Source organism: Ammospiza caudacuta, chromosome 2 (assembly GCF_027887145.1).
Source record: "Ammospiza caudacuta isolate bAmmCau1 chromosome 2, bAmmCau1.pri, whole genome shotgun sequence".
In the NCBI taxonomy this organism is placed as follows: domain Eukaryota; kingdom Metazoa; phylum Chordata; class Aves; order Passeriformes; family Passerellidae; genus Ammospiza; species Ammospiza caudacuta.
The window spans coordinates 18,827,839-18,850,982 of record NC_080594.1 but is presented as its reverse complement, the minus strand read 5'-3'; the positions used below and the strand labels follow the sequence as shown (position 1 = coordinate 18,850,982).

General features: G+C 37.0%; 1 protein-coding gene across 1 annotated transcript in view; it reads left to right on the top strand.

The window, feature by feature from the left end:
* Nucleotides 1-23,144, top strand: part of CBLB (Cbl proto-oncogene B) — a 130,115-nt gene that overhangs the window by 8,287 nt on the left and 98,684 nt on the right. Inside the window, exon 3 of the mRNA XM_058825028.1 lies at nucleotides 2,437-2,687. Within this exon, the coding sequence (XP_058681011.1) occupies nucleotides 2,437-2,687 (251 nt within the window). The remainder of the gene's footprint in view (nucleotides 1-2,436; nucleotides 2,688-23,144) is intronic.

Sequence of the window (23,144 nt, the reverse complement as noted above, 5' to 3'; positions counted from 1 at the left end):
AAACTATTACCTGTTTGCTTTGCTGTTTGGGGTGCATGAAGGTCTGTTAGTGGCAGCAATCTTAATGCAGTGAATTTCTTAATGGTGTAGATGTAGAAATTACAGGAGACGTCAGCAATAGTGATAGGGCTCTGAGTAGAGAGGTTGAGTGTTACAGGATACAGGTTTGTTCCCCTCTCTCCCAGAAAAGCTCAAGGATGCATTTTTTCAAGTTGATAGATTAGTAGGAATAGGAATCTCCTTTCAGCAGTATTAAGATGTTTTTATAGCCTCATTAGTTACCTCAAAAGAATGTCAAAGTCACTAATATATAATGTGGCAATCTCCAAATGATCCCTATAAAACTTTTATACCACATGGTCTTAATTTCTTCATAAGTATTTGCATATGTACAGCTGCACACACATCTAGATTGTGTCCCTATGCAATGCTTTAGCTGAGCTTGAGTAGCTCGGTGCATCAGCAGTCAAAAACTACCTGTTAATTTTACTCTTTTTCTTCTAGAGCAGAGCATTACAGAACAAACTATCAGAAAATGTAGATAGCTCAGAAACAATTCTAATCTTGCTATGTTAAGGATGTGTAGGACACAAACAGTACCTTTCTCTTCCAGTAACATTTCCAGTGGGAACTAGATTAAAATAAAGATATTCTGTTAGCCTAAACTTATTGTTTGTGTAATATATATTCAATTAATATTTGTGCCATTTGGGATCACAATGATTCCAAGTCCATTGAGATGTTTTCTTCTATTTGCTTTAAATGGCAAAGTTTTAGTAGTGAAGGCACTACAGGGATAGTTTTGCTGAGGCACTGCCAGAAGATTCCCTCCTGCCCAGTAGAGCAGCCAGCTCCAAGATGTTGATGGCCATTGGGAACAGTGGTGCTTCTGGGCTAATGTCTTAAAGAAGGGGGAGAAAAGCTTCTGTGTAGAAGCAAATTGCAGCCAGGGAAGAGGGGAGTGAGAATGTGTGAGAGAAACACCTCTGCAGCCACACAGCTCAGTGAAGGAGGGGGAGGTGTTCTGGGTGCTGGAGCAGAGATTCCCCCCCAGCCCATGGTGGCGGCCGTGCAGGTCCACAGTGGAGCCGACATTCCATGTAAGCCATGGAGCACCCCATGTCAGAGCAGGCTGATGTGGGCTGTGATACCCTCAGGAACCTGTGCTAGAACAGGCTCCTGGCAGGACCTGTGCTCCCGTGGAGAGAAGAGCCCACGTTGGAGCGGGTTTCCTGGCAGAACTTGGGTCCCTGCAGAGCACCCATGCTGGAGCAGTCTGTTCCTGGAGGACTACACCCTATGGAGGGGATATGTCGTAGAGGAGTTTGTGAAGAACTGGATATGTTGTAGGGGAGTTTGTTTAGATCTGTGGTCTGTGAGGAGGACTCATGCTGGGGAAGTTCCAAGATGACTGTCTCTTGTGGGAGGGACCCCTGTCTGGAGCAAGGGAAAAGTGTGAGGAGTTCTCTCAAGGAGAGAGGAGTGGCAAAGACAAGGAGTGATGAACTGACCACAGCTCCCATTCACTGTACTACTGTGGGGGAGGAGGTAGAGTGGAACATAAAATTAGGAGGGAAGGGGGGAGTGGTGGGTGGAATGTGTTTTTAAGGTTTGGTTTTATTAATTAAATGAATTAAGTTCCCTGAGTGGAGGCTAAGTATCTTAATATTAAGTACCTGTGACAGTGTTTGGTGAATGATTTCTCCCTCTCCTTGTCTTGACGTACAAGTCTTTCGTTATGGGTAGGGGAATGAGAAAGAAGCTTTGGTGGGCACCTCCTCACCCAGCCTAAGGCAAAGTTTTGAACTTCTATTCCAGCCAGGAGCTGGAAAACAATGCCTTTATAATATTTTTGTTTCCTGGTTTACAATGTCTGGTTTTGAGTGACTCAAAATCTGTCTGTTGTAGGTAATAACTTTTGAAGCACTATCTCAGTTCAGACCATTTTCTTATGTGCAGAGCTTTCAAAATTAAATTTCCCTAGGGTCTCAGAGACTGTATTGCTGGATAAAGAGAGCCAGTAGATGACAAAGTAATTTATGTCAGTTCTTAGTAGATACTTAAACACCTGTAGCTAAGTTAACCTGCAAAAAACAGATATGTATGAAAGTACTGCTCTTGGCATTTTTGCGTGCTGTGTTTTGACATGCTCCTTAGCATATATTAGACAGGAAAAAACATACTTTCAGGGCAAACTCACAAAACATGTAGGTAAGCTTGTTTGCTTTTTATAGATGTGACAAGATTGAGTAAAATTTTGCCTCTTTTGACATTAGACTATGTTGGAATTTCACAGAATATAAATGAAGTAGGATTTAATTCTTTGGGACTGGAGGCTAGAGAAGTACGTTATACCTGATAAATTGGAAAATATCAGATCAGTTTTTGTCTCAATGGTTTTCTTGTCTTTTACATCCTCTTTTTTTTTGCTTATAGGTAAGATTGTGCCAAAACCCAAAGCTTCAACTCAAAAACAGCCCACCTTACATACTTGACATTCTACCTGATACTTACCAACATTTGCGACTTATACTGAGCAAATACGATGACAACCAGAAACTTGCACAACTCAGTGAGAATGAGTATTTTAAAATCTACATTGACAGCCTTATGAAAAAATCCAAACGGGCCATAAGACTCTTTAAAGAAGGAAAGGAAAGAATGTATGAAGAGCAGTCACAGGACAGGTAAGCTAAATACTTAAATGTGAAGTAGATCATCTGGTCTGTCTGCATTCTTAGCATTGTTGTCTGCAGTCATTGTGTTTTGACATTTTTAATTATTCAAAGAGCAGAAATATTTATTGCTTAGATTCATTGACCCTGCAGTTCAATCAGTAATTTGCTGGATTTGTTTCACTGTATGCTCTAATCTGTCGCTTTGTGACCTTTAAAACCAAGTGCATTTCCTTCATAAAACATTCATTTCATTGTAATTACTTATTCACAGGGCTTACAGTATGTAGCTTTTCCTGTGGTAGAGAGAGTGACTGTTCACTTGGATTGAGCATGACCTCCCTCCCTACCCTACATCCTTAAACTTTGGGAGCCATGATGGATATTGACTTAGAGTTTTCACAAGTGATGGAATGAAGCAAAACAATATTCACACTTTTCAAATATTATGTGATTTTATGGTGAGGTAATGATAATGTTAGTTTCATGCCATGAAACCTTTTTGGAAATCTAATGGATTTGTAATGGTTCAGTTTTAATAAAAGGAATTAATGTCCACTTTATCTGCACTCTTGTTGGTAACTGAGGAAGTTTTTAATATTTTATTTGATTGCCTAATATTTTAAAAAATAATATCTCAGGAAATTCTGTGCAAGATCTGCAATCTTGTTTTGAGAAGAGAGGGATACAAGTTGTTGTGGCCATTAGTCTTTACCTTGTGTGGTATTACTGTAAATCTGTGCAAATGAGGGAGACATTGCTCTTTCTGAAGTCTCCTCTTTTTAAAGGAGATAGTGGGGAATGAGATTACAAGTGAATGGAGGATTGAATTCCTGCTCTTCTGTCTGTCTGCATTTGAGCTCTGAGGCAGGCATGGTGGCAGTGTAGTTTTACAGCTGGTGAAATTGTTGGTAGAAGTAGTGAAATGTCTACATTCTTGTAAATGTCACTGCTGTTATGTTTGAATTGTACATATGTTCCTTCCAGATCTTTGGCAGTGATTATAGCTACTCAGTCTGCCATGATAGTCTTTTGGGTTTGGGAGGGTGTCTGAAATTTGCTTGACACCTAAGGACTTTTTCTTAACATCAAAACTGTCCAGGTGTGAATATACTTAGGCAAAAATGCTCCAAGAGGAGCAAAATACATTGTTTAAGGTATTTTAGTGATCAGTAAAGACTTTGATGAATGAATGGTTTTTGTGTTTCAATTTGTAAGTGTGTAAACCCATGTTTTCACTGCAGATGTGTTCTTACCAGAGCTCTTGAGAGAGTTATCACTGAGCCTATTGCTGCCTATTTTAGGTATCCCATTTGGTGTATGAAGAATGACAGAAGTCATTGTGTGTCAAAGGAAATATGAACTTGTTATGACAAGGGAAATTTGACAGAAGTAGTTTGATTATGTAAGCAGGTTTTATTTTGACTTACCTGTGTTGTATGAAGCCTTAATCTAGTTACAGGTTTGTTTAAAGTTAGCAAAAATTAAAGCAAATTTCAGTGTCACTTTTTCAAACTACTTGCTATGAGCTCTGCACAGTCATTCAGGCAGTATTTTAGTAACTCTTATTGCTAGAGTTGCTTCTTTCCAGTTAGCCATTACATTTTCTGTGTTAGGGTAACAGTGGTGATAGAAGGACATTTTTTGGGAAGCACAAAGTGCTTCCTTTGAAGAAGGTGTTGTTAGCATATTTACTGTCTGTTTGGGTCATTCTTGTGAGATGGTTGGAGAGGTGAGATTCTAAAACAAATCATACTAATGAAGTGCACTGAATCATAATAGTTATTTCAAGCTTTTAAAATCAATATTTCAGAAGGTGGCAGCTATTTTATTTTGCCTAACTGATGGAGTTCAGAGCTTGAAAATAGGAGCGTAAAGAAATGTTTTTCTTGTGTTCAAATTGTTAGCTGTGTTTCCTGAACAAATTGCATTCTGACTTAAAACAAAAAAATTGTAAGCATCACTTCATTAGATCATGACCCATGTCATTCCAAGTAAAAGTCTATTTCTTTATGATTTCAGTGTATCATCTTTCATCCACTGGTGATGCTTTATCTGTATGTGTATCCTAGTTTTAAGTTGAATTAAGGTGTACTTGCTTGCTGAGCCATATGACGCAGTATCTTCAATATACTTGATCCTGCTAATTCTTGGTAACTTAGCAAAATAAGTTTTTATTATGTTTTCTTTGCTTCCAAATATGCTTGCACTGATCTTATTTGTTAGCATTATAGTGTAATTGTAGCAGTGATCATTAAAAGATTGTGTTTTTGAAGATTATTCCAAAATGACTGTCAATTTGTAGTCGAATTATTGGGAAATAGTTTTAAGAAAAGGTAAGGCAAATGTTGGCACCTGGACAGTTTCCGTGGTTTTCGTTCTTACTCTATTTAAGTTTCTGGATAAAAGGGCATCATGACAAAGAAAAAAGCTTCATTCTTCATGAATCTGATTGGTATCATTTTAGCCTATTAGCATTACTGACTAATCTTCATTTTTACAGTGATGGTACATTTAGAAACCAGTGCCAATATGCATGTGATTTTGTTTGTGTGATGACACAAAAATTACTCTATTGCGAATAATTTATCATAAATTTTAGTTTTCAAAGATGCTTTGGATGAAACAAGTTAGAGAAGCAGCACTAATGCACTGTAAGCTTTTCTGTCAGCCATTTGTACATAATCTGACTGCCACAGTATCTTGTTTCCATATCAAACACATGTGATGGCCATTTAAGAGTAGTTGGTGCTGCCATTCTGTACTCTATTGCATGAGTCTCACTAAGGGAAAATAGGGTTTGCAAGTTTGTTTCCCGTGCTTAACTGCTTCATTTTCTGAATATGGTGTCTTCTACAAAATTATGTCCTTTCAGCCTTCTTGCTTAATGAACTAAGAGATAATGTCCAGTAAGTTCTGTAAACAGTACTAGATATAGATCATGCAGAAGTCTTTCTGTGAATGAAGTAATTTTACTTTTTGTCACAGATTTTACTTTTTAAAAGGTTATTAACGCAAGATTATTAGAATTACTGGTTCAGGCTTGTCTACTCTTAAAAGAGTTTCTCTGTCTTTGAAGGTTTTGGGGTTGTCTTTTCTTCTTTTCATTGCTTTTCTTTTTGCCCTTTGTTTATTGGGAAGTAAACTAAAGCTGGAAAACATCATTTCAGTGAAGTACAAACTTCCTTCCTTTTTGCTGTATTCCAGAATTAGGCATTCAGAAAAAATAAAAACTCTGTTGAATGGCAGTTTTTGAGACAAATGTGTTAACCAGGTGTGGAAATCAAGCGCAGAAGTTATAATGATAAGACTATAGGAGGAATAAAGTGGCAGTGGGGAGATTACATTTGGATTCATTCAAGGTGCTGGACATAGTCCTCACTTCTTACTAATGGAGACAAGTGGAAGGTTTCCTGTGATTTCCTGTAAATCATAACCTTAGAAGAATGTCTTGAAATGGAACTTATTTTCTGACTTTTAATATTGCTCGCCTCCTGCTATAGGCCCTTTATAAGAGGAGAGGCAGAAAAGTATAAAACCAGGGTGTATACTTGTTTTTAGTAATCTCCTAAAATGCTCCTTGGTTCAGCCAGAGTTGGTTGGCTGTTTGTTTTAAAGTGGTATTCCAGAGGTGGAACATAGATATTTCTAAAGTAGCCGATGGTACAGGTGAAGATGTCAAGAGAAGACCTGTGGTGATTTTGCGGTCAGTGGAAGAAGATGTGTGTGAAGGAAATGTCAAAGTCCTTCAAGATGATCACAAAACCACTTGTTTCTGTCTAGAAAGTCTTGATTCAAATTACGTGTTTCTATATTGTACAGCTTGTTGAAATGTTGGTGCAGAATTCTTATAGTCTCTCAAGTCTTGTAAGGAGGTCTTGTACCTGCAATTCAAATGATAGATAAGTTCTCCTTTGTTACTGTTCATGGGTGTTACTGGGTTTATAGAGTATTCCATTCCTCTTCCTTAAGTCCGCGTTGACTGCTGTGGTCAGTTATGGTTCTTGGATCAAGTCCTTGAACTGGTGCATTAAAGTACACAACGTTCTTTCTGCTGCAGAAATTTCTCACCTATTTCTCCTTATTTTGATAGTACAGACTTGATAAGAGGTTAAAATAGTATCAGGATGGGTGTCAGGTGGGCCAGCTGTAATGCAGTAGCCCTTTGTGTACTTCTGTCCTGTGCTGTGAGGTAACTTACTCTGCTTCCTTGAATTACCTCCACTTATATCACAACCTGGCTGTTTTATTTATAGGAATTTAGGAAGTTTATAACTTAGCTAGCTTCACAACTTGTTTGTGTCTCCAGGCAGAGCAGGTTTTGTTGATTGTGGGAACGATCAGGAAGAGTAAAGTTTTAGTTCAGGATGATTTTGTTTGGAGAAGTTAAGATTGTTTTGGCTGATGTTTTTTTGTTTGACAAATAGAATGTACAGATTCAGAAAAGGATGCTGTTAGTGGCCCTTTCCATAGAGCCAGTTTTGGCTTTTGGTGGATGTCACATAGATAGCTTCATAATTGTTGAATAAAAGTTATGGGCTCCTTGGTATCCTGTGATTTGTTCTGTTTTCCAAGCATATGATGTAGTTTTTGGTCTCCAGTAAATTCCTCTAAGCTATACATACCATCAATCTGTTGCTTAACACGATATATAAACCCCTAAACTTAAAGTGTCTCAATACATTTTAGAGGTGTAATATATTGACTGTTCTACTCTAGTCTTGCTGAAGCTGAGAGAAAGGAATCTAGTATTTGGTTTTTTCCTTCTTGTGTTTATTTGTATTTTTAGATCATTCCTTCATTAGATTTTTAGTGGAAGAAATTCCTTACTGTGCTTGAAAGTCTTCTGGAGTGTTGGCCCATTGCTTCTGTGTGTCCCTAGAAACAGGAGGGCACTTTTTCTTTCAATGTATAATGTATGATAAGGTAATTGGGAATGGAACCTGGCTACAATAAATAGCCTCTAACAAAGAGGCTTCTTCTGAGGAAAAGTGAGTGCATGACTGATTAGACGGGGTTGCATAGGAGCAGGAAATGCAATGAATTTTTTATTTTTAAGCTTTTATGTTATGGTGAGAATTTCCACCCTCTTCTCCCCTCTTGTTCCTTAGATGTGATGCAAAACCAGATGTAAACCAAACAGCTTTAATAAACTCTTTGGTGTACCTGATCCACATGAGTAGTTGAGTTTCAGTGCAGATTTGGTGGAGCACAAGCTGTTTGCTATTTTTGGTTACAGTTTAAATTAAAAAAGGAATGTTACACAAATACACTTTTCAGACAAAGAGAGTCTTGTTGCAGAGGGCAGGTGAGAACGCGTGGAGGTTACAAATGGTAGAGCAGTATTATGACAGCTTGTTCTCAGCATAAATGCAAACAGGCTGTGTGACTGCTGTTGTTGTAAGGCCGTATTTGAATTTTAGATTTTTTTTTTATCATCTTTAGTGCTTGGGGGCGGGTATTGTCAAATGAGAACAAAGGAAGTATTAGTACCAGAGTTACTTAGAGGCAACTATTTATTCAGATTGCAGAGCAAGACAAGGATTTCTAAAACCACAAAGGATCCTAATGAAAAAATAATGGCTTGTAAATTCTTATAATTGATTTAGATCCTTGATTCATATCTAGTTGTGTAGAGGAGAGATATGTGCACTTTCTTTTACTTTTTACTCTTATAAAGTCAAACAGCATTTTGTATGTTAGTGAAAGATCTCTTCCAAACATTTTACAGGTAATGTGGTGTTGGTAGTCATGTCTGAGTAGAGTTCAACTGGTTGTAAGGGAATATAGACATAGTCTGATATTTTCCTTATTGTCTTTTTTATTATTATTTATGCCTTATGAAAGTGTGCATGATGCTGTTGCCAAATTTTAAGGTGCCATACCATTTATACCCATTTTGGGCAGGTGTGAAAGCTCTCAAAAAGCACAGTTGGGGGAATCAGTTCTGTAGGCTTTCCATATATTAGTTTCCTTTATGATAAAGCTAATGATAGTTCTGCTGCTAGAATAATGCAAAATGACTGACATAGTTTTCTGTATAATTTCAGTTTCTCTTCAGAGCATAATATGGGATGGCACAATGAACTGGGGGAAGTAGGTGGTTTTCTGAACATACAATTCTTTTGGTCAGAGATGTCTGGAAATACTCCATTGCAGTGAGGATACCAGTCCCCATTGCTGGTCTGCAGCAGCTCTGTGTCTCACATCCCTTCTCCATACTTGCCTGCAGGGTCTATATAGGGAGAGCTCTGCTTGTGGGGGCAGACCATGGTCACCAGCTATAAATAGAGCTGTGTCCTTAGCTACCATACAGCCCAAGGCAGCAACTTTGGGAACTTTCTGAGCAGCAGGCAGCGCTGACTCCTGAATTTAGCATGTCTCCTGTAATGGACCTGAATGCATCTTTCATCAATCACTTTTCTGTGTGCATTTGATTTTTAGAAAATGTGGTCTCTGCTTCTCTATCTCCAGAAGTATTCTATATTCAGTGATAAGGTATTTGTTTTGGGATGCCTTCAACACTAGCCTGCATGATGGAAGCTGCTTGCCATGCAAGCAGGAACACAAGGAAGATTATAGGAGAAAGGATCCGTTTTTATGAATTGTATGCCTAAACTTATAAGCACATATAATTTTATTTTTAGGCTATTAAAAGAAATGGTTTCCTTCTCTTAATTTTCTGTGGCATTGTTTTCCATCAAAAATTAGAAACATGAAAGAATAAAAGTCTGCTTTTATTCTATAAAAGATGAAGAAAAGTTTGGGAATAATCACTTTCAAGTGCTACACTTGCTGTTTAGTCAATAGAAGCTCTTTGAAAGTTAAGTAAAGCCAGTTTGTAAAAACAAACGTGCTGTAGTGGTAATCCTTTGTCCAAGGAATGCTTGATCAAAAAAACAGCCTAGAAGACATGCTTGTTATGTATCAAACCTATAGTAGAGACAGTTTCATTAACCTGTAAAGAGTAAGAAATAACCTTCATCTGAAAAAGTGGCACTATATGTTTTGATTAACACAGTTGAAGTTTTAGCTCAAGACAAAATGACAGAGTGGGATAGTGATGGAAAAGCTGAAGGGTGGAACCTGCTGTATTCCATTCATTAAAATCTGGCATGCTAGGGGATATTTTGATAATGTTATGGAATTTAAAAAATACTTTGTGATCATTTGATTTTAATTTTTTTTCTTCCTATTCTGTTCTTTGCTTCAATGTTAATAAAGTTAATTTACTTGAATCATACTAAAAATAACAGAGTTAATATAATTATTTAGCAAGTCTTTTTATCAGTGGCTGCACATTTGCAAGCTAACTTTGTCTTTACAGATCGTGCAATAACGCTGTGCATGCTCTAGAATGAGACAAACCTTTAATATGGTTAATTTGTATTGGAGGAACAAGGATTTCTTGTTTAAAATGTAGGTTTGCTGTTGTATGCACAAAACAGTTTTGTTGCTTGCAAGATGAATATGTTGGTATGTTTCATTCTTTTATACTGAGCAATTCCAAATAATTTTAAAGCATATTCTCTTGAGTTTAGGAATATAATTTGCTTGATTTGAAAGAAAATGTGATATTTACACAAAAAAAAGACTGCAATGAACAAAACTGTTAAAAAACCCAAATAAGCAGGATGGGTAATCATGCAAAGGATGAAGAGTAAACTCTGAAAAGAAGTACATCTTAAGCCACAGTGCAGATGGAAAAAGAAGTTAGTAAGTGAATTTACGTGAGGGATAAAACTTCCTGAGCAAGCAACCAGGTAGCTTGTCATCAGGTTCTAGTTAATAATGTAGATGACTAAAAACATATTTAATCTTTCTGCTTGAGTGCAACCAAGGTATTCATTATTGAAATGTCTTTATATTTGTCTCTAGCATATGATGAAACAATGAATACTTTCACCATCATTTGCTCAGATTTCATGTGGGAATTAAGGAGCAGTGTTGTCTCATAATGGAAAATTTTCCCTGTAATCTCTTTCATTATGTAATGTTTAACATTGTGTGAGGTGAAATACATATTGAACATTGTATTAATTTTATTGTATTTATATCTTGCAAATATCTTGGCAAGAAAATTGGTGAGGAAGTAATTGTTTCTTTATTTTAGTATAGTTGGTCATCATAATTATTACTTTACTTCTGGTGTATCCAATGTAGAGGTAAATTTAACTGTATTTCTTCCTACTATGAAATAAGACAATAAACTCTATTAAATAAGACAATAAACTAAAGGGGAAACATAGAAGTAGCAGATGCCTAAGAAACACATTTCTGGGGTATACAATGAAAGATTATAGTACGTGCTAGCATATGGATTGAGCTAAATTTAATTTCTGTATGAATGAGGTTGTTATGATGTCTCTGTAAGAGGACTTTCATTTATGATTCTTGAATGGTCAAACAGTGGAGATGAAATTTTAGGATAGTATCTGATGCATTGTATAGATCAGGACTCCACTGGGGCCCTGGACAGCCCTTCTGATGAGCCAGTCTTTAGCTGATTTTTGGCAAGCTCTGACTCTACACTGGGAAAAAAAAATTTGGGGAAAAATAATTAAATTTAATTTTTGTCTTCCACTTGATACCCCTTGTGGGAGAGTTCACAAAACATATCCTTGCTTTCCTGTAAGATAAAACGATGAAACTATATGGCTTTGAAATTTGAAGCAGCAATAAAAAAGGAAATTATTCCTATAATCTCTAGCAAAAATGTGTCAAGATAACTTTGTGTAAGACTTGTGGAATAAATAAGGTAATCACTAACAGTAATTTGAGCCTTACTTTGTTTTGTCTGTGGTACCGAACAAATGTGTCTTTAGAAATAAAATCCACAACCATATCTCATTTTAAATATTAGCTCCAGTTTTGCATCTACCTTGCCCAATGCAAATATCTCCTGGTGGGCAAGAATACTGAATAATAAGGTGTAGAAGTCTTATCAGCTCCTGATTAGCTGCTCTCTCTGTCTCCTGAGCTCCAATACACTGTATTGCACTGTGTTTGTTTATCTTGATATGACCGACAGTGGAGAATATCAAGACTCTTGAGAAAGCACTTGACATATTGCAGGATTGGATCAGACATGATGGCAGAAAGAGAAGGATCCATGGGCTTGTTTATGAGTGAGTAAAATAAGGGTCTCTTGAAAGTGCTGAATAATTATATCTGGGGCCCAGATAGAACAATTTACTGGAAGCTGCAATGAGATAAGAAAATGAGCAGGAGCAGTAACCATGTTAATAACAAAAGCTTACAAAAGGGAGACTGTGGAGCTGATCCATCCCAACTGGCCATGCCCCTCATCCCAGCTACTGTAAACATGAACCCTGTCCAGAACCAGGACACACATTCAAAGAAGTGAAACCTACATAGTTAGTGGAGAATCTATGATCGTTCCCTAGCTTGTGTAGAGGATTATTCTGTGACAAATTCTAGTCTTGGTTACAGTAAAAACAAATAAACATTTTAATCATCTTAGTTGTTTCGCGTCTCTGTGTGTGTGTGTGTCTGTGTGTGTGTGCTAGGCCTCAGTAATGTTCTGCAGGCTTTTTACTGAACTCTTTTTTCTGATAAAACCCAAACACCTTCATTGGCTCTATATCAGAAGTCTTGTTACTTTTGAAGAGGTGATAAGTTCATTTGTTAGTTATCCCACTTAAAATAGTACATTTTGGGTAATACAGTATTGTTTAAGAAATGACTGCATGAGAAAAAATTTGCCTCCTGTTACAAGTTTAAGGGCATTAATGTAAGACAGACAAATGTATTAGCATCGGTTTTCGAATTGTTCCAATGGAAAATGGTCCTTAGCCAACAGAATATTTTGTGAACTCATTTCGGAGTTGATTCTGAGTCATGAATGTCTGTCATGGGAAGTATGAAATACAGGATCAGTAATAAAACGTTTTGTACCCAAGAACATTTATTAGAACAATGCTCAATTTTTTTTTTAAAGCAGTCATTAATTGGTGAGACCTGACAGGTGCTTATCCTAGAGTAGGCCTTTAGTTCTAACTGCTCTCCAGTGGGAGAATGTGAAAAGACAAAGAGAAACACCTTCAGATGTTTTTCATGTCAGCATTTTGAACAGTTTATGGGGATATAGAGAGTAAGTCATTGTGCAACTTGTAAAAAATTAAATTATCATGTTACCAGATTAGTTGAAGGTTTAGTATTAAAATCCCTGAGCACCATTCTTATTTTTGGAGAACACTTAGTTTTGACAGAAGAAAAATGATTTCTTTAAAGTCAAAGTTAAAAGTTTCAGCAAATATGGTGTGTAAGCCTTCCATCAGCACACTTAGGGTAGAGCTGTGTAAGTTGTATTTAATACTCTATAAATGTCATGCATGTTAAAAGAAGATATAATTCAACAAATAGAGCCTGAAAATATTTCTGTTTGTTCAAATATACAGCCTGTTGTGAAAATGCTGAAGTGGAGAACCTGTGTTCCAACTGTTGTTTGTCATTAAAAATGATGACAGTCTCTGTTAAGAACATCTGCTTGCCTAATGTGCCAGCAGTAAAGGAGATGTCTATGTTATGTTAACTTAGCTTGTTCTTGTCTCTTCATTTCTAAGTATTTGCTTTTAAAATACTGGAAAAAAAACCTAATCTTTTTGAAATGAAATATTGTTCTAGCCCTCAGTTCTGAAACCCTATAATAGGAAAAGCACATATTCAGTTGCTAGATCAACTCAATAATGCTGAGTTGGTCATAATGAATAGTCTGTCTCTGTATTTTTTGTTCTGAGTTTGAACAGCTATGCTTTATTTTAGGTTATTTTTTACTGGTTGCCTGAGTCATAGTAGGTCACTTAGATGTAAGTATTATGCCATTTAATTTACAGTACAGCAGTTCCAGGTTTTTTTAGAATTAAGAGTAGCATTTGCAGTTACATGCTTTTTGGTTATAGCAGCAGATTACTGGTGGGAGATAGGAGTGCTGATAAAGGCATGTGTCTGTTCTAGCTTCATAAGAATTTTTAACCCACTTCATAAGTGCATCTTATCTTACTGACAGCTCATTCCCAGTGGCTAATGCTCCAGTGGTTTTACAGCTTAATGATACATATTCTGTGCTGAAATTGGGAAGATACAGAAAATGTGGCACATATAGCCAATTTTTTTTGTCTTGCTTAGAAACTCGTATGTCAGCAGGCTGAAATCCTCTCCTCCAGTATGTTTTTTTGAATGGGCTTCTTTAATATGGCAGACTGGAAGATTGTATTGTACTATTTTGTTCAGATCTCTGCACATCCTTTTTACTCTTTAATTCGTGGCTGTAACAAATACACAAAGATTAAAAGCAAAAAAAAAAAAAAAAAGAGCCACACAAACCCAAAAGTATGTAGCATCCTGTTCATGTGTTTCCTGTTGCTGTTAATACCTATAATTAATGCCCTATGAGGAATGGGGCTCTAATCACTTACAGAGCACAGCCGTGCAAGAAGACAGTGCTCGTCTGGGGGGTGCTCAGCAGGATGGAGCAGGGTGACCCAGCCAGCGCCCAGCTGGCCTCCAGTCTGTGCTTATGTGGCTTCATTAACTACACCCAAGTATGACTGACAGGCTTGGAATGGTTGTCTGAAAGGAATCCTGCCTCATGAAGTGCCACTGAGGAAGACTTGCTTTCTCTCATTTTTCTACTTCCATTGGGAGGAAGAAAGAAGAATGGGGTGCGAAGCTGTTCTGTGAGGACCATGGATCTTGGCAGTCACTTAGGAATAATCTTTAATGCCAGGAAGAGAAGTGTTTGAGTACCACATACCAGTTTTTTAGTGACTCAAGAGGAATATGAATACAAAATGCTTTTCTGAAAGTGTAAAAGGTTTTTTCAGGGTTTTCATTTGTTTGTGCTGCGTGAATTTAGTGTTATTGATGCTAAACTGTCATGAACAACCTAAAAGATAAACATCGTTTTTTAAATCCTCCAATATATCTTTAAATAGATTTGGAGGAAAGATTTTTGTATGTTTGTTCTAAAAATCAGTTCTTTGTTTAATGATTTCTGAGAATGCAGTTGATGTTGGAGTGAATTACTGAAAGGACTTTTGACATACCTTCTCAAAGCTTATAAGCTCAGTGCACCCAGTCTACTGGAAAAGGTATTATTAGTGAAATAAACTAGCTTCTGTTTACTCAGAGTAAACAAAGCAACAAAAAAGAGCAAAACCCATCTCTTAGATTCTGTTTTAACATGGTAAAAGTGTCTAGGGGCTAAATACTTCAAACATAATGGAATAGAAGAGTCTTATCTGTTACACCAGTTTGAAGCACCTGTTTGGAAAAAGAGCCATGTAAATGTGCTGTTGCTTTGTTTATTTGTGCTTTGTTTTCAAGTGATGTAGTGTGCAGTAAGTCTTTCCAGGGCAGTCTTTTCCTTGTGCAGTTATTTGTTCACACTTGTTTTAAGCCTTTTAAAGAGTTCTGTTTGCCATGTACTTGATGTATCTAAATAAGCTAGGAGGGGGCAATGACAAGTAAACCTTAGAGTAAAATCAATTGACAGCTGTGAAGATGTTTAAGTTGTGGATATTCATGGATATGCAATTTAAGATACCTGTCATATCCTTCTATATCCTTGTGGAACATCAGTTCTGTGCATGCTACCCATTTGCTGTATTAACAGAAGGAAGAGTATTTGTCACTGGAAAATTGGTGTATGGGTTAGAGTTGCCAAGAAAAGGAAAAAAAAAAAAAGTCTCAAAGGATGTTTCATGTTCTTTTTTACCTTTATGTATACTTGTGTCTCTCTTTTATAGCTTTGCTGTGTGGTAGCCTTCCTTGTTTTTGTTTCCAAAAGGTTAGCTAAGAATTTGAAGTGAAAGCAAATGGAAAGGTAGTGCTTATTTTAGTACAGCTCCCATATATTCTATTCCTGGATTTTCAATTTGCTTTGTGTAGCAGCAGATGGTCCATCTATTGTTTCATTGTTCTTTGGGGAGTCTGACCCTCCATAGTGGGTGTGTGCTTTAGTGGGAAAAGAATAAGTGAAGTAGGGTTTTTTGTGATGGATATAACTCACTTTATTAAACTGTTGATGACCTCGGCAATACTAGCTCTTAAGATTTATTTTTATTTGAATGCTTGCTATTGTGTGTAAATTCTGTCATCAAGGTGGTTTTTTCGTTGTTGAAGTGTCAAGGGCAGTTTTGATTCAAAAGGATTGTTCACTGCTGTAAGTGCTGTTTGTGAAATGGCATAATTTTACCATATGCCTTGGGTTTTGTTTGAGATACTATGAATAAGCAGTGTGAGTGCTTTCAAAGAGGCATTCCTGCTGTCCCACATCAACCATGTGGGCTTTCAGCTAAGCTTCCCAGGAAGTCAGCAACATATGTGTACACAATGTGTGTATTATATTGGCGCCCACTCACAGTGTTAAAGATGTGTCAGCATTTCCAGAATAGTTCCCTATTTTGAGAGCCTTGTTTTAGACTGCATGTGGAAGTTGTCTGTGATGGAACTTAACACAAAGTCTCAGCCATTGTAGTTTTCAAGTGTGACTTTTTGCCAGGTGAATATAAGCTGAATTAAATTACTGTATGCCAATTGAATGGAATACATCTAGAGGTCTAGTGTCATGATAGAGTCTTAACTCTGAAGCAGTACCTTATCATTAAGTGTCCTGAAGCTATAGTGGATGCCACTGTTTTTGAGGAATTGTAAGGGATTTGTGGTAAAAAAAGATGGCCTTGGGTTTGGGCTGTGACTGTTGTCTAAGCTGAACAGCAGTTATGTTTTTCTAGTAATTGTGTTTTGCTCCAGTTTCACTGAATTTCTTTCAGCTGATTGAGGTTCTATCACTGTAATAGTCTATAATCAATTGGTGTCTCCCTTATTTGTCAAATGAGACTGTTTTTAATATAGTGAGAAATGGTGTAAGTCTGTAGCATGTTTAAACTGTGGCAGTATTTAAACTGTGTTCCCCCAAGTTTTTCTTGCTGGAAGGCTTTGCCTAATTAAGAAACCATCTTGTTTCATACCCTCAGCAGGGCAAGCCATGGGACAGGACATGCTGATTCTATAGCATGTGGGTGGCTGTGTAGGAGCAGAGTTCACACTGGATGTTGAAACAGGCAAACTTCAAACGTTTCAGTTTGCGTGCAGGAACAATAACTTGCTCCTATAGTTTCAAAAGCTACATGCTGTAAAAAAAATGTTATGTTATAGCTTGGGATTTACTTATGTGTGATTGTATTTGCTGGACAGAAGTTCTGTTTTAAATGAATGTGTTTTCAGCCCTCTTTAGCTGAATGCCATCTACAACCCTCCATATAAATGTCAAATGGTTTCATCTGAGCAACAAGACAAGGGTTCAACAAGACAAGCCTGCAGTTTGAAGATAAGCAAAGCAATCTTTTTCCACATTTTGAAATCGGAATTGAGAACCAACACCACTCCTCTGTGCATCCCTGATAGGAAAGATTGGTGGGTAGGACATTGCTGTAAAAACACTGCTCTTGTGCAGCTCCACACGTCCAGTGGTCCCACATTTCTGCAGTGGTAGATTATTCGAATTATTGTTTCGTATGGAATGAATCCTGTTTGTGACTTACTTGAACCTCCTGAGAGGAGATAGATGTGCAATACATCAGGTAATATGCATAGTGACAGCAAGTATGCAAATTGCTGACCTTAATTTTTTGTGCCTCCCTTAGAAAACACCAGTTAATATTGATAAAGGAATATTGTATTGACAGAAACCTGAGACTTTCTATTCTGAAACCCTGTCTGTGTACTCCCACCAACTAACCATAACCCCTCCCCAAACTTTGAAGCATCTTCTGGAACCTGAAACTTTGACTGCAAAGGTCAATGAGCCCAGATGTTGCAAGAGCTGATCCTTTCTGTAAGCTGGAGAGGTCAAACCCTGAAGCAAAGACTAGTGTAACCTTTTGAACCTTTTTGGGAGTGGGTGGAGTTTGCAGGGAGATAGTGACCCAGGTGATGACCTGGTCTTCGATGTAATCAGGTAACCAGCAGGGCTCATAGCACATTTATGTGTTGGGTATGCAATCTAACTGCCCTTCTGTTAGATGAATCACTGTAGTCTGAGTTCTTTTTAACGTTAGTCCAAGAGAACTGTGTGTCTAGAATGAAGTCTACAGGTCACTAAATCTTGTGTCAAGATCTAATTTAGAGTGCAATAGATGTGCATAGATGGCCAGCCACTACTGTGTCCTGCAGTAAATAGCTTTGCAGGCCGTAATTTGTGATTAGAAGGTCTGTGTCCTATTTTCTCCATCTGCAAATTGTGATTGTTTACTTAATTTATTCATGCTTGTAAGTGCTTCTGTTGTTTTAGCATCAGACTGCACTGATGTCGGATTAAATTCTTATGGCTGATGCCTAAGCTCATATTTGCATGTTTCCTCTGAATGATCCACATCAGAGATAGAGGGAACTTACACAAGCCTCAGACAAAATCAAAATTTCTTTATGCATTTACTTTTTAAGATAGCATCTAATAATACTTGAAACAGTGATGAGAACATATGCAAGTCTGAGTGTTTGATGATATTCTGGAAGTTTGAGAGTAATTTAAGTTTCATAGAGATTTGATTCTGCTTAATAAAATGTACTTGATAACATTCTAGTTTTATGTATCCTTTTGGAGTTTTTCATAAAGACCATACACTTTCTGGGTTTAATATTACAAAATTAATTTTCATTTGTAACAGCATGCTCTTTTCAAGAGTAAATAGATGGATGATAAAATACACACCAATCATGATAACAGAAAAAGGTGTTTGAATTGCCTTGGATTAGTCATATTTCTTATTTTGCAACTTCTGTGTAAGTCCTACATACCCTGTGTAAGTCCTACATACCATTGTAATGGTTCTGCCTCATTTTCATAATTAGCATTCCCTCCCCACTGCAGTGTTGCTAACATGTCCCCAGGGTTCCTCCTTCCACAAGGCTTGATTCCCCAGTGACTTTAGGATGAATGTATGGCCCCCTGGGGAGAAAAAAATCATATAGTCAGCAGATACAGATGTCCATGACTGCAGTGTTATAACATAGTTTTACACTGACAGCTGAGTTTTTATATACTCTTTACCTTATAATGGAAAGAACTAAGTAGTAATAATGCTGTCCCATCAAGGACTATTCAAACAATCACATGCACTTAAATAGATCCTCTTTCATCTTTGAATAATTAGAGAACATTTCTATTTTGCCAGTCCAGCAAATGTTCACCAGACCTTCACAAAAAGCTTACTTTATTCTTTTTGATGTTGTTAATATTTGAATGGCAGTTTTATTTGTACAGTATTTTAACTCTTCAAAGTGGTCTTACAAAGGCTAGTCAGATTTTTATGTTCAGAGAGATTTATTTTTAAACAACCATACTTTAACTTTTCAGCTTAGATACTTGATTACACTGAGAGTTTTGCTTTGCTTCACAATTCAGTGTACCCTGTCTAGTATAATTTGTTTGAAGAAATCTGCACATGAACCATTAGAGGATAAGTACTTGATACTGCCTGAACTTGTGCTTTCTAAGTTAAATAGTGGAAACCTTTCCTCACTGTTCTGTTTCCATCAAAATATTAATAAGATTTTAGCTGCAAATTAATTTGAAATTTGTTTTGCAAATTGTGGGGCAAAGCAATGCAACAGAGATGAGTGTTAAAATAAGACTAATTTACTTCCTCTCATTAAGTAAGTGGACTGAATTTGGTGCAGCCACAGTTGGGATATATTGCACTGGGCTTTGTGTTGCCCTTGTAACAGTCTTAAAAGGTGTTAGGTATAGGGTTGGAAGATAAAAGCTTGCAGAGGAAGAGTGAAGAAGAGGCAAGATACATGAAGTCCTGACTGACCCATGCTTGAACCTGATATCTTTGTGGCCTGTGACTTTCTGGCAAATCAGTAAGCATGACATGAATAACACTATTCTGTTTTTTGTTATAGCATTTAGTAGCACATGATTGGTTTAGTTTGTGTAAAAGCAAATGGCCCTTCAGATTTCTTTCTCTTTGAATCTCTTTTTATGGATAGAGGTGTAGGCATTTAGAGTAGTTAGTCAAATTTATTAAGAGTTCATGAGAAAAACACACAAAATGCACGTCTTAATTTCCCTTGGCTATATATGACCTCAGTGTTTTGTTCCTGAAAAATCAACATTTAGTCAATAGCTCTCTCCAAGGAGTGCTTTAAGTGTGTAATTTAATTTGATTCCATTTGGTTTATGGTACCTACTTAATCTGGAATTTGTGGCTAAATTGAAGACTGAACTTAGTTTATGTACCTCTTTTAAGTCAAAGCTAGTTGGAGGGTTTGAGTGTTCTTTGCAGTGAAGAATGAAGCAAGATTTATTAGACAGCTGAATGTCTATTCAAATCTGATTTACCCACCAGTAAGTTCTAATTTGTTGTGTGTTCATTTCAACTTAGTGATCTAATTAAAGTGCTTTGGTTTCATTTTCTCTGTCCCTTACTGTAAGTTTTAAAGGAAATGTAGAACAATGGCTGCTGTCCAGAAATCTGAATTGTGAGACCCAAAACTGCTGATTCTTCTACTCCTGCCACCACTTCTTCCAAAACCCGTTTGTTGTTAGTGTTGTGTGCTTTTGGATGTCAGTACATCTTCTGATTTACAGGATAAAATGTGCTCATTTTCAGGGCAAAGGCTGCCTCAGTAATATATCTGAAGAATACAATGCATCACAATTTGTCAACACAGTTTTGTTTCTGTGAAAGGTGGTATAATCCCAATGTATTTGAGTTAGTGAAGTTATCCTCTATGTGTAACACAGACGTAGGGATCAAATTAAGGATGAAAGAAGTTGAGTTTTTGATTTTGTCATATGGAAGTGTTTTCAATTGGAGTGCGTGGAGAAGTAACCCCAGCTGACTCAAAAAAAACCAGAGAGTTGCATTCTATGGTTTTTATTATGTTACTTATCTCACTGTTGGAGATGCAACTGCTCTAAATTTTAATATCTGACTTACCAAAATAGTTTTATAATAGTAAGTTTTTTTGTCAAAGAAACCCCTTCTGTTTAATTTCTGCATCATTATTTTAATAAATTTCTATGATAAGACAGTTTATATCAAAGTTAATATATGTTTTCATTCTGTCTAAAACTTGACAAAAGATGAATGCACTTTAAGACTTTTTTTAAAGCATTATTTTAAAATGATTCTTGCATTGTGTTTCTGAAAGTTGATTCAGAATCATATCTAGTAATGTTCTAATGTGTAGATAAAGACTTGGAAGCATTTGATTCCCACCCTCACATGCCAGTATTTTATATATTTTACACAAAGACCAACCTGTTAGTGTTATGTGTGAAATAGGTACAAGTGGGATTTTGGCCATATTCCTGAATTTTATATGGTACTTAGTTCTTAATACAAAAGTGCTTTTAGATTTTTCTTCAACTAGAAATTGTGGAAATTGAGATACAGAGAGGTGTGAAACCAATTTTCCCAGGATTATGTAGCTTGTTCAGAGCAGTGCCAGGAGGAGTGTCTCCAGCTCTTCAGGCTCTTCCTTTGATTTCTGTATTATATCATGCTAAAGATTTTTCTGCTTCCATATTTTTATTAAAAAGGGGAGGATACTTAAGAAGATATTTGCCTTTGTTAAACCCCTTTCCGATCTAGGGATTTGCTGTAAGACCAGGACGATCTTTCCTGGAAAAACGAGCACATTTGATATAGTTACTAGGACAAATTTGCTTTTTATGCAGATAGCTACCAAGCTGGATTAAAGACTCTTTAGACATTGCCTGGCATCAAGCATATACACAGTGGATGTAATGAATAATAGCAGAACCTCATTGCATAACTAAATTTCCATTAAATGTTAGATTTTTCTGATTTTGTTTATTGAGCAAAGCTGGAGTAAGTGAACTTAATCAGTTATAACTGATTCTTTTTAACTGCTTGAAAATGGGAGAGTGGACTTAGTTTCTGCTACAGTAACAGGAAATGGAGCATTTTTGAGTTAGTTGAATGTAGTACAGGTAAGATGCAATGCAATGATTTGCGACAGCGTGTGAAAAAGGTGCCGAGTTGAGCAGTAGGCATCAATGACTCACTCATGACTAAACCTACATTCATATTACCACTCTTGTATCGAAGTATTCAGAAGTCTGTGATGAGAAAGTGGAGGTTTTACAGCTAAATCGAATGGGTTTTATTTCCAAAGGTCACTGAATTTTGTCTTCAGCTATAGTGAATGAAGAAATGCTGTTCTCAAAATGATCTTGCCCTTAGAACAGAAGTGGTTCTCCTGGAGCTGGCTGTTGTTGCTGTGTCTGCCTGAGTGTAGGGAATGCTGCAGCGTCTCATGTCCAGCGTCTCCATTTTCAGTACAGAAATGCTCTCAATCTGGAACTCTTGAACAGAGATAGTCCTCCAGGACACAGTTGACAACACACAGAAACTAGTTTTAGACTTCAGTTCACACAGCTTGGGAGTTGGGTCTTGTGGGAATCTTATCTCTTACTCCTTTTTCAGTTGATATTTATTTAGTTAGCTTTCTATAATGGAAATTCAGTCTTTTTCTGAAAAAGTGATGTTAGCATTGAACAGTCAACTCCCCAGTTTTATTTCTTGTTAGACTTGGATTTCCAAGTGGGCATGCTGATCTTAGGATTTGCATAACTGAAGTTGGAAGGGACCTCTGGAGATCATATGGTTCAAGAGATGGCCTTGCTCTGCTCAAGCAAGGCCACCTGAAGCCAGTTGTTCAGAGACAGGGGGAGAGAAATAATTAATTTTTTTCACAAGTTTGTGGGAAGGTCTGTGTCCTTTATTTTGGTTCTTGCAGAGAGCAGCAGTCATAGCTATGTATAAATAATTGTCCTAAAATATAATCTGTTTTAATGTTGTAGCAGCTGACATTAGATAGATTTTTTTTCTTTTTTTCTTTTTTCTTGTAATAGACTCTGGTTTCAGTTTAATACTTACTGAGTATGTATCACATAGACTCATGTGAGTGAAGTTAACAGGATGTTGTCTATTGATAACAGAGATTTCCAGTCCCTTTCTTCCCTGCCACCTTTTTTTTCTTTCCTTCTTTGGAGGAGGAAAGCTGTGGGGAGCTTTGGGATAAGGATACATCTGATGCTGCCTTTGCTGAGCTATGATCCACTGCATGTGTTTAGTAGATACCAGCTGGATGACAGCAGAACTGCAAACTGGGTAAAGCTCATAGGGACACACAGACAAATTTGGTTGTAAATGACTGGAGGAGACCCCCCTGCACACTTTAGTTTGGGTAAGGTGACATATGAGAATGGAGCAATGTTGGCACAGAGGAATAATGTAGTGTGAGAGAAGGTCCACTGAAAAAGGTGCTCCCTGGTGATGAGGAAGTGGCTAAGGCATCTCGAGTTCTATTCAGTCTTTAAGCTACAAACATTGTTGAGCTAACACAATTCCATTTTGGAGGGAAGAAAGCAGCTAGCATGATGCAAGGGTAATTGATTTTGTCTGC